The following is a 15,357-nucleotide window of genomic DNA, read 5'->3' on the forward strand; positions in this document are numbered from 1 at the left end:
CAGTTTTACCTTTGGTAAAGGAAAGCTAATCCAAGTAGTTTAGCTCTACTTCATTAAGGGTACAGACACAAGTGACAATTTTTCCCTGATCTAGCCCCTGAAAGCAGATGACCAAACAGAAATGCACAGCTGCAAAGAACCTTAAAAGAGCCTGATCCCACAACAATCTGAACCCTCATTGAATGAGGATTCAGACAAAGACATTTCAAAACATAGCATCTTCAGTAACTTGTGTCTGCGCTGCCTCCCAGCCTCTGAGCTGTTTTCAAAATGGGAGGGAGGAAAGGGAGTGGAGGGAGTTTGGTCTGGGTGTTTTTTCAGCCCCTGCTGGAAGATGGGGTGGGTGAACTGAAGCCTCCCACCCCATCCTCCAGCACTGGCTGGAGAACCCCTAGAAAGAGCTCCTTCTGCTCCCTTTCCTCCCTCCCATTCTGAAAACAGTATGGGCTGGTGGAGAAGAGGGGCCATTGCTAGGGAAAACCAGCTGCAGGCTGCAGCCAGCAGCTAGATTCCCCGCCCTGCTGGAACCAACCAATGAACTTCTGTTTGGTCCAGGGATCATCGTAACTCAGAATGCTTCCTGCAAAGTGTTCTGAGTTACAACGGGGAGCAGCACTTCTGTGTTTGCCCTAAGGGCTGTCACAGAGAACTAAGCAATTGTGTATACACATGCAGTTATCACAAGGCAGCTTTTGTCCCAAAGATTTCTGCCTTCCTTTATGCTGTGGTGGATGCAAGCCCTCAGGTTCTCAAATGGGCAAACTTTGGTTTAGTCCAGTAGACTGAAGAACTAAGGAATTTAAATGGAGACAACTTGTAATTTCATTAATTCAAAAATGCAAATGCCATCTGAAACTCGTACCTGAGGCAAGAGACAGAAAGTTGTGGGAAAGGGAGCTCCTAATTGCCACCTCAAAAGGATCCTGGAAATTAGGAGATAGGCCACATACAGGTGTTATGTTCCTACCAGAAAAAAATGAGGTTTTCTGGATAGAAACTATGAGTGTACAAGCATTCTCTCAGTTTCACCAGTGGGAACATGCCCCTCCTAGGAGACAGATCTTCCAGTCTGAACTTGAATTAACCTCCCTGTAAGAACAAAATCTCTTGCAAGAGTGAACACTTGCAAATCTGATCTGGACTGGTCCAGGAAGGTACTGCAGCAGTGGGGTCTCTGGTCTGAGGAGGAGGTGGGGGCTTTGCCATGCTGCTCCCTCTACTCTGGCTCTAAAGACCAACAGCAGGGTGGAGGAGGCTGCTCTCCACCCATTCCCCAGATCCCAATCTTTCCCCAATTCTCTGCTTCCCTGAGGGACCAGAAGGAGTGGAGCAATCATTGCTCTGAACGTCTTCCCCAGACCAAAATCGTCCCAGTCTGGTGAAGGTGTGGAGAGCAGGGGAGAGGTGGCAGCTGCAGCTGAACATCTGTACATTCCCTCTCCTGAAAAGATTTCTACTGGTGGAAAGTCAAACTGAATTACATCTTGCAAAGGATATTAGATAGCAAAAGGTTCTTTTGCCATATAAGTAGAAAGACAATGAAAAAAGAAACAAGGCTTCCACAGCAAGGATGGGATAGAAATTAAATGTAATCCTGCTATGGTTCCAAACCTACCTGAAAAATTGGCATTATTTCTCAGAAAGGAGGATTATGTTGACCATGGACAGCAAAGGCACAACGAGTAATGAGAACAAGAGAAAGGAAACTGAATTTACAACATCTGAAGTGTATACAAAACTCAAAAAAATTAACATGGTCACAAAGAGACTGGAACATTTCCCAGAATCCTGAAAGAACTGGCTCATGAAATCAGAAGTCCAGCTGCAAGAATTCTTAATAAATTTGTCAAATCAAGAATGCAGAATAGCAAAGGCTGTATTTATACTTAAGAAATGAATAAAATAAGACATGGAGGTACCTAGGAAATGGGATAAATTACAATTTGGGGTTATCCATGCCAGACTAGAAGATGCCAGATTGATTTGAGGTCTTTCTTGAATAAATTAGCTATTTTTTTAGACAAAGGAAATGCAGACAACCTAATCAATCCTGACTTCAGTAAAATAGCTGTCAAAACTACAGAAACTGGGGATTAGTGAGCATAATATGGAAGTTGCTGTAGGGGAGATAACAATGGGAATGTACTGAAAGAGGAACTCTTAGGTCTGAGGGAGGTTAATAGTATTATTATGCAAGGATTGATTTTGTTTACTATTTAATATGTTCATTAATGGATAAAAGAAGGAACATGGCAATGCAATTTGTTGGTGACATAAAGTTGGGAGGCATCAGCAATGCAGAGGAGAATCAAGATATGCAGGAAGCACTGGATGACTTTAAGGACAAAAGGAAACTGGATGGAGTTTAATACTAGGAGGTGCAAGTACATGTACTTAGGGACAACAAGTAGTATTTCTGCTATGAGAATTCATCAACTGGAAGTGTTTGAGGAGGGGAAAGAGTTGGCTGTACTAGGCATTTATAGGAAGAGCAGGGATGCAGCTGTGAAAAAGGCTTCCTAGGAAAGTTATTTCCAATAAAAGAAAAGTATTAACCATTGTACAAAGTATATGTGGGATCTCCTCTGGAATTCTGTGTACACTTCTGGTTACTCATTGCTGAGAAAGATGAATTTAAACTAAAACAGGTGCAGGGAAGGGCTCCTAGGATGATCGTGGTTATTAACAATAGTCCACTTTTAGACAGTAGCCAGTTTAGTGTAGCATGGTTGTGAAGGGATCTAGAGATTTTAGACATTGCTCTCTAAAAATACATTGGGGTGATAAACATTGGGGGTGGTGTGGGTGGAGCTGTTTAAAGGAAAATGTTATCACAAAAACAATGGCTATGAACTGGTCATGAATAAATTTAAGCAAAAAAAAGCAAGAGGTATCTAAATGTCAGAGCAGTGATGTACTGGAACAGTCCTCCATTAACAAACATAAAAACAAACTCCTTTGAAGATGAAGCTTGGCCATTTTATTAAATGGATTTTATGTCCTGGTTGCCTGAGACTGCAGGGAACTGGATTCTTTGATCCAAGAGATCTCTTTCATCCCATGATCTTATTTAGGCGCTAAGGAGCTAAAGAGTGAAATTTGATTGAAGATTAATGGAACTTTGGTTCTTAGTGTCTCATTTTGAAATTGACAAGTAAGCATCCAAATCACTTTGGCATGCTTGAAAATGTTACCCTTTGCCTCAGACTTGTTACTGGTGTTTAAAGAAAGCAAAAGAACAAGACCCAACTAAAAAAAAATTCTTAATCTTTTCAGTTCAAAATGCTCAGACACCACAGATGAGAAATTTCCTGTTTTTCAGAATGAAATGCCATCAGTGAACCAGAAATATCAGCAGTGAAACTGATTATAGTTGTCTAAATTTCACTCCTGTGGTGCTTTATGCACCTATATGCTGGAGTAGAGTCTCTGGAAGGTGTTTTTTGCCTGATTCAAGAAAACAACCCTGCTTGGTTTTTTATATGATAGCTTATTCTTTGCAACAATAGTGACTCAGGGTGTTTTTTTTTAACAAAAGCCAATTCCATTCTAATGGTTTAGGCCTCCTCACTCAGAATAGAAAGCTTGGCTCTTGATACAATACAGCACTTTTCAAACCAGGACTAATTTGTCTGTTGGTTTTTCAGGCCTTTTATGTGAAATTATGGGAAAAAATGTGCTGTAATTACTTATATCAAGCACATCCAGTAAATTAGCTAAGTGATTCTCATTTTGAAGCCTAATAGAGGAAACTCTGAAATCTCTTGCCTTGGTGGTTGTTTAACTTCAAGATTACTGTGGGAACATGTACTTACCAAATTAGGCATGATTCATTTAGTCATGATGAAAATGTAGTAAGTAGGGGAACTTCCTAACAACTTCTTCTGGCTTCTCTTTTCCTTAGCTCTGTTTTTTGTCTTGAATGAAAACAATGCTTCCCCATATGTCCTTTCATTGAAGAAAGAAACATTTCACTCTAGCTTTCTTTCACGTTCTTCAGTATGCTGCCCCATCCTCCAGGTACCCTTCACTTTTCCCATAGTTCCTAAAATGCAATATTCTACCACATAATATATGGGATCCTGATATGGGATCTTTCTCTATTTGCAACACAAGAAACACTTCCTAGAAAAGAAGAATCAGGTAACCCAACTATATGAACAAAAGTCATTTATTATATATATATTCTCTAGTAAGTTATAATAGTCTCTTGGATTTTAAATGTCCTTTTGTTATTTCCAATGCTTAAAAATTATAATTTTAAAACATTAAATACTGTGTTATATACATTATGATTCCACTTCTTATTTCTAAACACAGAGTCTTCTCCAAGTGTAAACTTGGAGGGAACAGGAAACAATTCCTCTGTCATAACAGGCTGTAAAAGCTCACTTTCTACACCTGTAGATTTGGCTATATGAAAAATAGCCAAATGTCAACACGTTCTTGTATGGGAATTTTTTGTTTGTTTTTTGTTTTTGTTTTTATACAAACAGAAGGATAGAACTGGTCAGTACTTTGTCAATGTTCGGTATTATAACTTTTTTTTTAATCTCATACCTATTTTATATAAAATAACAAAATATACAGAGAGAGCTGAGTTTGTTACATTAGTTCATACACATACAGTAAATAAAAGTTTTCATGTATGGCTTTGCAAAGGTATATTATGAAGTGACTTTTGTGTTTTATTTATTTAAAAGCATTTTAAGAGAACGTGTTAGTGTGCTTACAATAGCGGCCATGGTAGTTGAATGTCGAGCCAAGAGTTTAATGCTAGGATCACCGGAGGTCTTGCCTGACACTGCTTCTGCAGCTTCCAGAAGACAAATGTAGTTTATGACAACCTCATCTATCTTAGCTATAATTTCCTGCTGCTGTGGTTCAGAGTTCATGACTTTAACTAAACGCATGCAGGCTTCTGTTAAACAACAGAGTACTTGGAAGCTGGAAGTCATAGCTAAAAGCATTTCCTCAGGGCTTTTGTCAGCCATGGCCATTTTCCTGCAGGCACTTCCCAACTGTCTTGATTCTATAGATAACAGTTGTTTGTACTGAGAAAGTTTAAGGTCATATGTTTCCCGATGTAGATCTTCTCTCTTCTCCACACATCCTTGGACCAGTGAGAGTAGCTCATTGGCATCCTTTTGTGCTGCAAGAAATCCATCAGGCATTGCATACATTTTCTCCTTCATCACATTGATTCTGGCGATTCGTGCATCAAAGGCCACGTCATCGAGGTTTGTATCAATTTGGCCACCTTGGTCTTCAGCATTGCTTTTGTCATGTGTGTAGTTTGCCTCAGTTTGGGGTGACTCAACAGCGTTCCTCTCAGTTTCAATGGAGAAAGACTGACTGACTGGCTCTAGTAGCTCACATGGGATCTGTGGTTCATAGAGGCAAGAGAGCTGGTTGTTGTGTACATCTTCATCATCATCATCATTTCTTCGGCTTAGGAAACAGTAGCTAAATGGGCCATGACATCTCCAGTTGCTGGCATCCAGCTTTCGTAAGGGCAACGTTCTATACTGTTTGGAGTCCTTTTGAATGGCGCTCATGAGTGAAGACCTTTTATTCTCTTTACTGTCACTGGTGACATTCATAGAACTTTGCGAATAGCTTTTTGATAGCTTTCTGCCCAGTGGGAGTTCTACCCTTTTCTCTGACCTGGATTCATCTCTTTCTATGATGTCTAGAGACTTCAAACTGACTGCAGCCTTCTTTTTCTCAAAGAGCATCTCAATGCCTGTGGACCCGGCAACAATGCTGCTGCTACTGCGTCTCAAAACTTTTCTGCTACATGGCATCCTGAGGCTTCCTCCTATGATGTCATATGGCCGTAAACTGACTGCTGCCTCACATACCTGGTTTGCTTTGGGAATGTCACAAGAGTCTTGATTTTGACTTGGCACCTTTGATTCTGATAACATGGATGATAGCATGATGGTGTCAGCTGGAGGCTGGTTAGGAAAAGTTGAAGGCATGCCTCCTTGTCTTCCTTTTTCAGGCTCTGTGAAAGCTACACTAGGGGTAGTAGAAGAACAAGAGAGAATAATTAAGCATCACTCTGATAACATGTAGACTGAATTTCTAGATATATTTTATATACTGTCCTTCCCTTCCCCTCCTCCACCTTTTTTCTTTTATTTTTGGAAATAAACTGTCCAGACGGGTTCTTAATATTTTTAAAGGTCTCTGTTTCACTTAATATACCATTCATGCATAAACGTTTGTCTTTCAGGAAAGAGAAAGATTTTGGTATGTCACTAATATGGAACATCCATCAACATGTTCACATTTATGTATACTTACGCATTAGCCTACTCTGATTTAAAAATGGAGACAGTAGGAATGAAATTCTAAAACATTTCCACAAACAACCCCTAAGGTGCGTGGAATGGAAATTTCCTATTTAGTACTTCAAAGAATATTAGCAAATTGAAAAATCTGTTATTTAATTAAAATTGAAATAATTTGATAATTTGTGTCCCTTTATACTCCTCCTTTTTCCCCCAAAATGGGTTCTTAGGATATAGACAGTCATAACAATTATATCCATATCAATATTGATAATAGCTTTTAGGATGCAACTATTATGCTTGCATGCTTCTATGACAACACAGGGTGCACAACCATTGCCGCTTTAACTGTACCATGCATTCAGCCTGACGTCAGAGGCACAAAGCTAACTACCTCTCTCGGTTTTAACCTTGTTTCCTTCAGGGTTCAGTTACAGTGATTTAACTAACTTGTATCATTAAATAAATCGGCAGATGTAAGAGATGCATTGTAAGTGATCATGCACTTTCCTGAGCAGCATGTTCCTGCTTTCCTTTTAAAGCTATTAAGGTAGGTTTGTCTTAGGCCAGTCTAAAGCAGTGAGAAGAAATTGCTTCATTTGGTTTATGATATTTAATTTTTCTGGTTTTCATACATTAACATATTGCTGCTGTGTTTGATTTGCAACTAATAAAGGGTTTGTTTGTACCTGAGCTAAAATCTTTTGTTAAACTAATTTAAAAAAACCCCAACATTTATAAAATCTCTTGAAAACGTTGTACTAACTTAATCACCTGTAAGCCAGGGGTGGGCATAATACAACCCGCGGGCCGGATGCACCCCGCCAGACCATTCTATCTGGCCCGTGGGGTCCCTAAAAAATTTAGAAAAGTAATATTTATCTGCCCCTGCCTGCCTGTCATGCGGCCCTTGATGTCTTGCCAAAACTTAGTAAGCGGCCCTCTGCCCAAAATAATTGCCTGCCTCTGATAAGCTGTCCTTACAGGATACACTTACAAGCAGATTCCAAGTTAAATGCATTCATACTTAATGAATGACATTTCTTCTATACGGTTAGTGCTCTGAGCCTTTTCCCTGGCCTATCAACAATGCAACTTTCATATTTTCTTTCAATGGCTTATCAAGAGATAAATATTCTTTATTTCAGTGAAAGAAATACTAGCCATATAGTCACACTATACTATAAATTTGCAGATAGTTTGCTCCTTGATGGGTGTTAGAAATGGTAGGAACACTTAGTGTATAGTAATTAATCTCAGATTTTTCTCTTCTAAATTGCCATAAATCTAGCTGTAAAGATCCTGTTACATTTAGTGAGCGTGTACTTAGGCATGTAAAGGCAGAATTCTACTCCACTGGTGAGACACCTGACATTTATATAATTTTTAGGCATCTGCATCACACAAAATTTTGCTTCATCTTGTGCAACACCTCAAATCATGCTAACTTGCCTGAATTCTTTATGCAGCCACATTTTCACATAATGCAACTAAATTTGTCCTGCCATGTATGCTTGGAAGTGATTCAATGCTGCTGCAAAGGTGTATAATTGCATTTATGCTCCATTGCAATTCAACTTTGCAACAGACACACAAAAATATCAGACCAAGCCTCCAAATTGCAGAAAAACAAGGGCTCTGACTAGTTACTGGTTAACACTGTACTCAGAACAGCATGTTGCTGGTGCCTACTTTTTGCCCAGTAGACTTCAAGGTCAAGGCACCAAAGCAGGACATGGAAGACTCAGATTCTAGGCCCACTTCCTGTTGAGGGGATATAAATCCCAACCTTCCTCATCAAAGGCAGTTTCCTAATCACCAGACCACAGGCCAGACAGGACCGCAAGCAGCCAAGAGAGGGAAGCAACATCAAGAAACAAGAAGAATAAGCAAGAGGGTGTCTGATGGTGGCTCAAGGAAATGGAAACTGTTCTACATCGTTTGCAATTTAAAAGGCATAGAACCATTCGAAACCCCCCCCCATACAAACAGCCTTCAGGGGGACAGCAAGCTTTCTTCACATCTATCAGCTTGAAACTCCTTTCCAATAAGGCTGACTTAGATACTCCAGTAACAGTCCTTGTAATAGTATTTCTTCATGTAAGAGAAGCCTCTTGGAAGGCTGTCCCTAAGAACCCTAACATGAAGACATGAAGACATATTTCTCTATGTTTGGGGAGAGGGAGGAGAAAGCCTTGTAGATTAGTCATAAGGATACCAGCTGACTCTGCTGTCAAATCTCTCCTGAAACCAATTCTCCTGTGGCATCTCTTACCACACCTGGCTTACATAGAACGGTGGAGAGGGCATACTAAGGATTGATGATGCATTTCTTTCCAGATCACCTTGTTAACTACAGCGCAAAGCCCCTCCCACCTGTACTGTTGCAACTCCAGTGAGCTGGATCCTGCCCCTTCTTACTGAAATAAAATCTACAGTAGTACCATAACCTACTGGTATCACTGTGTATAATGTATTTGGCATTAAAAAGGTATTGGGTAAAATAAATAGGGAGCAGGGGCCAGGAAGGTGGGAACTCTGGGCTCCCTCCTACCTCTAGGACTCAATCTTGGCTGCCCAGTGGGTACCTTCAATACCAAGGGGTGAAAAGCTTTTTTTCAGCCATTTCTGCCCCATTTCTGCTGTCTGGTTAGGGCAGCCTGCCCCATATGCATCTGGTTAGGATGCCCTAACCAGATGGCTGTGGGGCAGAAATGGCTGAAAAAAGGCTTTTCAGGAAACAGTTGAAGTGTGAATACAAACAGGAAGTGTGGATTCAAAACCTGGGTGGGGCAAAACCCAGGTTCCCCACATTCTGGCTAAATGCTGTAATCATTAAGCTACTTGAGAAGGAGAAGCAGCTTAATACTGGTTGGTAAAAAGAATGACAGTTGTCTATTTAGTGTCTATTTGCTCAGGTCAGAAGCCCTGCTAAGTATGTGTGGGGAGGTGGGGGAATAAGTGGAATTCCAACCAGTCATCAGATACATCACAGCAGAGATGAAAATTTACCACTGAAATGATTGGGGAGTCCCATGTTTCCTGGGTAACTGAGGCCCTCTCTGTGGAGGTCTCCAAGGGCTTTCCATTGAAATGTATGGGACCTGTATGATTCTGCAGATTGAAGCAGAACTCACATCAGGGCACCACTAGCTTTATACTGACTCCCCAGTTACAGTATAGAAGTCTATGTTACCCTGCAGGTGAGGTAAAATGCCTCCTTGACCCTGGTCCTATAAAGCCTACTGCATCAGCTATGTGTTAAGTGTCTAGCAAGTGAAGCAGAATTTAGCTCCAAAGGTGAGCATGGTCTACCAAGAGTTCACGGGGTGGGGGGTGATTCCAGCACCCCTTCTAACCTGATCCCAGAATGAGATCCCCTCTTACCCACCCCTAGTTATGCTACTGCTTTGTGTTAAAGTTAAAATGAGGCATATTGGAGAACATTAATGGTTCTTCAAGAATTTACACATGGTTGCACTGGATCACACTTACATGTCTCCAAGTCACTTGGGTGCCTAAGAGGTGGACTAGGATCTGGCCCTATGTATTCAGAAATTCAAATGAAATATAAATTTGAGACACTGTGGCATAGCATCCAAGCAATATTCTTTCCAGTATCCATCATGTCATAGAGAATTTAGACTAGAAAACAGTTTTTGAAAGCAAATAATAAATGGAAATGTTTTTTTTCCTTCTGTTTAATAAAATGTAATTGTGGGGGAGGGGGGTTAATTCAAATATTTCTTTGCAGTGTTTGTAATTAAGAACCAACAGTGCATTCACACATTAGAAACAGAAAGTGAAAATGAACAGAAATGGTCTAGGTCTAATTTTACTGTCCACTGCAGCTTGACAATATTCTTTCAGATAAGGACAACATAATCTTCACACCTAGTTTTTACACATTTTCCCTGTTAAATATGTGCTTCAGAAGTGCTTTATTATTGCTGTACCTGTAGTTTCTTTTATCTTGGGGATCCGATGACATCCATCTCTCAAAGTGCCAAATAATGGTTCAGCGTTAATTGCTGAATGCATGACAGGCACTGTCATTCTATGACACACAGCTTCAGACTGCTGATGTAGCTCCTTGTAAGTTCCTCCATGGTTTGGAAGAATGGCAGCTCTTTCATCTGCTGGGATATAGCCAATGCCCTTAACTGATGAATCAGAAATAATGTGCTTAACATCAGAAGTACAAAGAGGAGATTCAACGGGGGTAGCACAAGTGCTACTGCCTGTGCTGCAACCTGCATCCGCTGAAGAGCACTGGGAGCTTTGCAGAGAAAAATGGCCTTCACTTTGCAGAGAGGACATGCGCTTGGCCAAGTGATATTCACAAAGTCTTGCCACACTCTGCTCAGCTTCTGGAAGCTTTGAGGGATGGTCATCTGCAGATAACTCCACATCTTCTGTGTCATTTAGGTCTTTGGCTGAAGACACACTAGTCATGTCAGACAAAAAGCCTTCACTCTGGCCAAGTCCTAAAGTATCATCCTGATCCACTTCAGGATCCACTTCATCTTTACAGTCAACTTCTGTTTTACCAAGGACAGAAACTCTTGGAAATGTCTTCCCATTCACTATTTCTGAGCTTGATTTATCTGATGCTCCATCATCAGAAGCAGCATACCATCTTTGGCGAAAAGCAGGTCTTTCCATATTAAAAGTACTTACACGCTGACTGTCTCTTGATGCAAGACTACCAAATTTACCTTTTAGGTCTTCATCAGTCTCTGCTTTTTTAGTTCCCGGCTGCTTTTTCACAGTTGCATTGCCATCAGAGGCTGCTTTTGCTTCTCCATCAGTCACCTTATTTTTCCTTTTACTAGTGCAAGAATATACCAAGGACCCCATGTGCAATTTGCTAAAATAGTCAGTGACCGATTTTGTTTCCATAGTCTCTGGTTCCATTTCCATGTTATCTGTATGAAGAATCTGCTTTGAAGGCACAACTTTTGATTGTAGCTCTGCAGCTTGCCGATTAATCAAAGACTGTGAGGATTTCATAAGTGATCCTCCAGCCTGATTCTTAGCAATGGGGAACTCTGTCTGCTCTTCCATGAGGTGTTGGTAGCCTTCACTAGTGGCCAAAAATATACGTGTGGAATTTTCTGACTGTTTCTGTGCTGTAGCCAGTTCAGAGCTTTCGGTCATTTCAGAAGAGTTTGTTTCATTGCCAGAATCTGAAGATGACTCAGGGCTATATGCTCGCAAGATTGCTACACCTGCAAGCCACAAAAGATAAGAGTCAATTAATGAAAGCATCTGAGGCACTTGGATAAACTGATAAGCAAATGGGGTGTGTTAAATACAAAAATATGCTTGTAAGAATACTCTTGAGTTTATTGCACAGGTCCCAAGAAAAAAAACTTAACAACGTACTGGTAGTTCCACTACATGACATGGAATGTGATGCATGTAAATGATGGTAAAAACATAGAGAATGGAATGTTTCCAACACTAAATGGTTCAAATGAATGAAATGGGATGGTGTTCAATGAATAAATGTAACTATGGTGAAAGAACCTGAATTGTCATTTGTCTGCTGTTCCTCTGAAGCAGCCAAAGCTTCTAGTGCTTGAAGAGTAGAAACTACAGCATCATCTAGCCCCTTTTCACATTTGCCCTCTGTATTAGTAGGGACAGCATCAATGAGTGACACTGGAATGTCATCAGTTCCTGGATCACTAGCTTGTTCCTTTTCTTCTCTATACTGTGTTGTTTGGTTCTGAGAGTCTTCCTCATCTGAACTGTCCCTGAAGCCAGGAGGAGGAGCAGCAATGGCCATGTTTAAGGTATGCAATAAGAAGTCATCTTCATTATCATCACCTTCTGGAGGGGGGAGTGAGGTCAAATCAATAATGTCATCACTAGAACCAGAAAGGCTGAGAATGGCGGGCCTATTAATTTCTCCTACCATAATATCTTCCTCGCAGCTCACTTCATCTTCATCTTCAGCATCATCTGTGTTTTCTGCATAACAAATGTCATGCAATAAAGGCTCTTCTATCCCTTCTGCAGCTCCAAATATCTTGCTGTCATTTATGCTTGCGTAAACAGAATTTGCAGCAAACTGAATGCTTTCAGCATCTGGCGACAATTCTAGACCTTTCATATCATTGGCATTACTAATATAAATAGCTCTTTGCTTCTCTAACACTTCTGGACTTTCATCCAAAAGTCTTTCATAGCCAAGAGTTTGGGGACTGATGCCATCCAAACTGTGATCTCCAAAAATAAAGGATACTTTTGCTCCCCTTGGTGAATCCTGTGCTTTCTTGCTGGATTCCAATCCTGAAAGTGACAGCAATGACTGCTGATTTAAACCTCTGTTTGCTTCTGTCTCAGTGGGGCCACCTGGCTTTATTAGCTGCTCATCAAATCCACCTGAATTATAGGTATTTTCTATGTACAGATGCCTGTGGTCTTTTTGACATAAGGGACTTTCAGAGAGATCTGCCATTTTCTGTTTTGGGTCCACAAAAGTAATATGGGCCTCTCGATCTCCTTCAGCCGCAAATGTGGTAGTTTTTGGTATATAGTTCCACTCAGGAGCATGGAGCTTGCCTCTGCTTTCAATTCCTATAATATAAAAACATAAAAGCAACAGTTGTTTAACAAAGGAGTCACTCCATGCAATTTGATAATAATAATTTGTTAATCCTGTGTAATCTGTATTTTGAATAGGATAACTGTGTTCAGCAGTCAAAGCATTTCCAAACTCATTTCTACTTTATGTTAAGGAGTTTTAGATTTAAGAATTAATCTTAGCCAGATGGTTTTATGATAAAAGATTACAGAATAAAACAAGAGCTAGGTAAAATCATATTTTAAGACTCATTAAAAGAAACACAGCACCTCATATTCCTAGATATAGAAAATGTTAAAATAACTGTTTAAATAGGTTATCATTTATTTATTTCATTGAGGCATTAGGAGTATATTGGACATGTCATTCATTTTTTTTTTTTTTATTAGAGATATAGGCTGCCCTCCCCAAGAAGGCTCAGGGAGGCTTACAATAAAAGGCAAAACAACCCACAAGGTATACAGAACAACAACAGACTCTCCCAAAGATACCCAGAACTTCAAATCTCCACTCCACCTCACTTCACTCACTTCTGCTTCCCTGGCTATCACCCACCTGTGCTTCCCAATGCCCATTCACTTCTACATATAGTAAACAGCTTCCCACTTCCCGCTACACCCCATATCTACCCACTTCGACTCTCCTGCTTTTTCCTCTCAATGTTGCACAGAGAGGCTGCAGCTGTCCCCAAAATGGTGTTATTTTACCTTTGGGATGTTATCAAAGGCTGAATTTTAAAACACCATGAATCTAACTTTAACATTATAACAGTCAGGCCCTCGCTACACATTACATGTATTACACAATAAACTGGTTAATCACACAACAAATTTAGAACAGCTACATGTACAAAGTAATTATCACATGAGAAAAATGACTATCCACCTATCAAAAGAGCCAACCAGCTGTAAAATTAGTGATAGAAAATGTGTAAAAGTTGATTTCTATCCAGCTTTAATCTGAACATGTACCAGGGCCCTCAGCCACAGTCTAGTCATCTGTTCTGCCTTGTATGGTTACATCTGTTTCAATAAGATCCTGCTTTCATGGACCTTATTTTAGGTCATCATGCCCTCCCCAGCCCAGCCCCTGGCTTGTTTACTTTTCATTCCATCCAGGAAGAGCACACACCAACTGCTGAAACCTCCTTAGCCTGACGAAGGGTTTTTGAACTTGAAAGCTTGCTTAATAACTATTCTCCAGCTATTCGGGTTGGTCTAATAAAAGATATCAAATTCACCCAAGGAACCTTGTCTGCCCTTTTTGTATACACTTGACAACTATTAATGCATGATATAAGAAATACCTGCTTCTCGGTTTCCCGTATTTTTCTTGTTGGCCATGTTAAATATTGAGCGCCTTGAATCAACCAGCAGTCTATAGTATCCAGCTGTTAAACAAGCAAGGTTCATTGCATCTGATGATTCCATTAGCAAAGTAATAGGCTAGGAAGAAGACAACCAAATCTTGGTTAAGGCTATTCATTCTTAATGAGCTCACTTGATGAAATATCACTGAGTAAAAAAATAGTATATTCATAAAGCATCAGTGAAATAAACTAGTTTTCCTCATTTCTGAAATGTATGATATAAAATGACAACTAGGATATCAAATGTTTAAAAACATCAGAATTGTATCAAAGATGTGTAACAAGACATTTTAAATTTGTTTGACAATTTTGTTAGATTTCTAAAGGGAGTTTAGGATTTTGAGGTTCTTGCTCCATTGATTTTTTTACCCTATGCAGAAGTTTTTCCAGCACAGCATTATTCATGTTATAACCCAAACTACTACAGGCAACCCCTGCTTAATGCAGTTTCAATTAGCACTATTTCACTATAGCGCTCATTTGGAATTGATACCCAATTCTGCTGAGCGCTCAGCCATTTTCGCTATAGCACTCAGTGGAATCAGAGTTTCGGCAGGCAGGCAGGGTGGGAGAAGCAGCAGTGGCAGCAGTGGCAGCGAGTGGGAAGTGAATGAGTGGCAGTGAGTGGGCAGGCAGGCATGAGGGCCCAGGGTGGGATGGCAGAAGCGCGGACCCAGGCTGACACGTGCTGGAGCGGGCCGGGGTGTAGAGACAAGTGGCTGCAAAAGAGGGGAGGAACACAGGACCCAAGCCAGTGCCTGGGGCCAGGGCTGGCAGGGGCCGGCACCCAGGGTGGGGGGCAGGAGCATGTGGCCTGTGCTGGGTGTGTGGTAAAAATATATTATAATCTAGTCATTATGATTTTGCAATAACGTTTGTATAGCAGCTGCGTGATAAAAATGTCTCATCTCACTACACAAAGGCTTCACAGCTGAGAACTGTTTGGCTTCACTACACAATTGCTTCTGCTAAGGCATATAGGCCAATGATAGATTTACGAGTAGCACTAGACTTCTACAGACATAGCCAAGAACAGATGCAATAAATAACTCCTTACAAGAGATAAGAGAAGAGGCACAGGGAAAGATGCGGAT

General features: G+C 40.5%; 1 protein-coding gene across 1 annotated transcript in view; it reads right to left on the reverse strand.

Moving 5' to 3' along the window:
• Positions 1-4,620: 4,620 nt before the first annotated feature.
• FRMPD4 (FERM and PDZ domain containing 4) overlaps positions 4,621-15,357 on the reverse strand; it is a 455,712-nt gene continuing 444,975 nt past the window's right edge. Inside the window, exons 15-18 of the mRNA XM_014519316.2 lie at positions 14,201-14,339; positions 11,832-12,887; positions 10,256-11,530; positions 4,621-6,019 (exon numbers count right to left, since the gene is read on the reverse strand). Of these exons, the coding sequence (XP_014374802.2) occupies positions 4,689-6,019; positions 10,256-11,530; positions 11,832-12,887; positions 14,201-14,339 (3,801 nt within the window). The 3' untranslated portion in view covers positions 4,621-4,688. The remainder of the gene's footprint in view (positions 6,020-10,255; positions 11,531-11,831; positions 12,888-14,200; positions 14,340-15,357) is intronic.

This window comes from Alligator sinensis, unplaced genomic scaffold (assembly GCF_000455745.1).
Source record: "Alligator sinensis unplaced genomic scaffold, ASM45574v1 scaffold312_1, whole genome shotgun sequence".
Classification (NCBI taxonomy): Eukaryota; Metazoa; Chordata; order Crocodylia; family Alligatoridae; genus Alligator; species Alligator sinensis.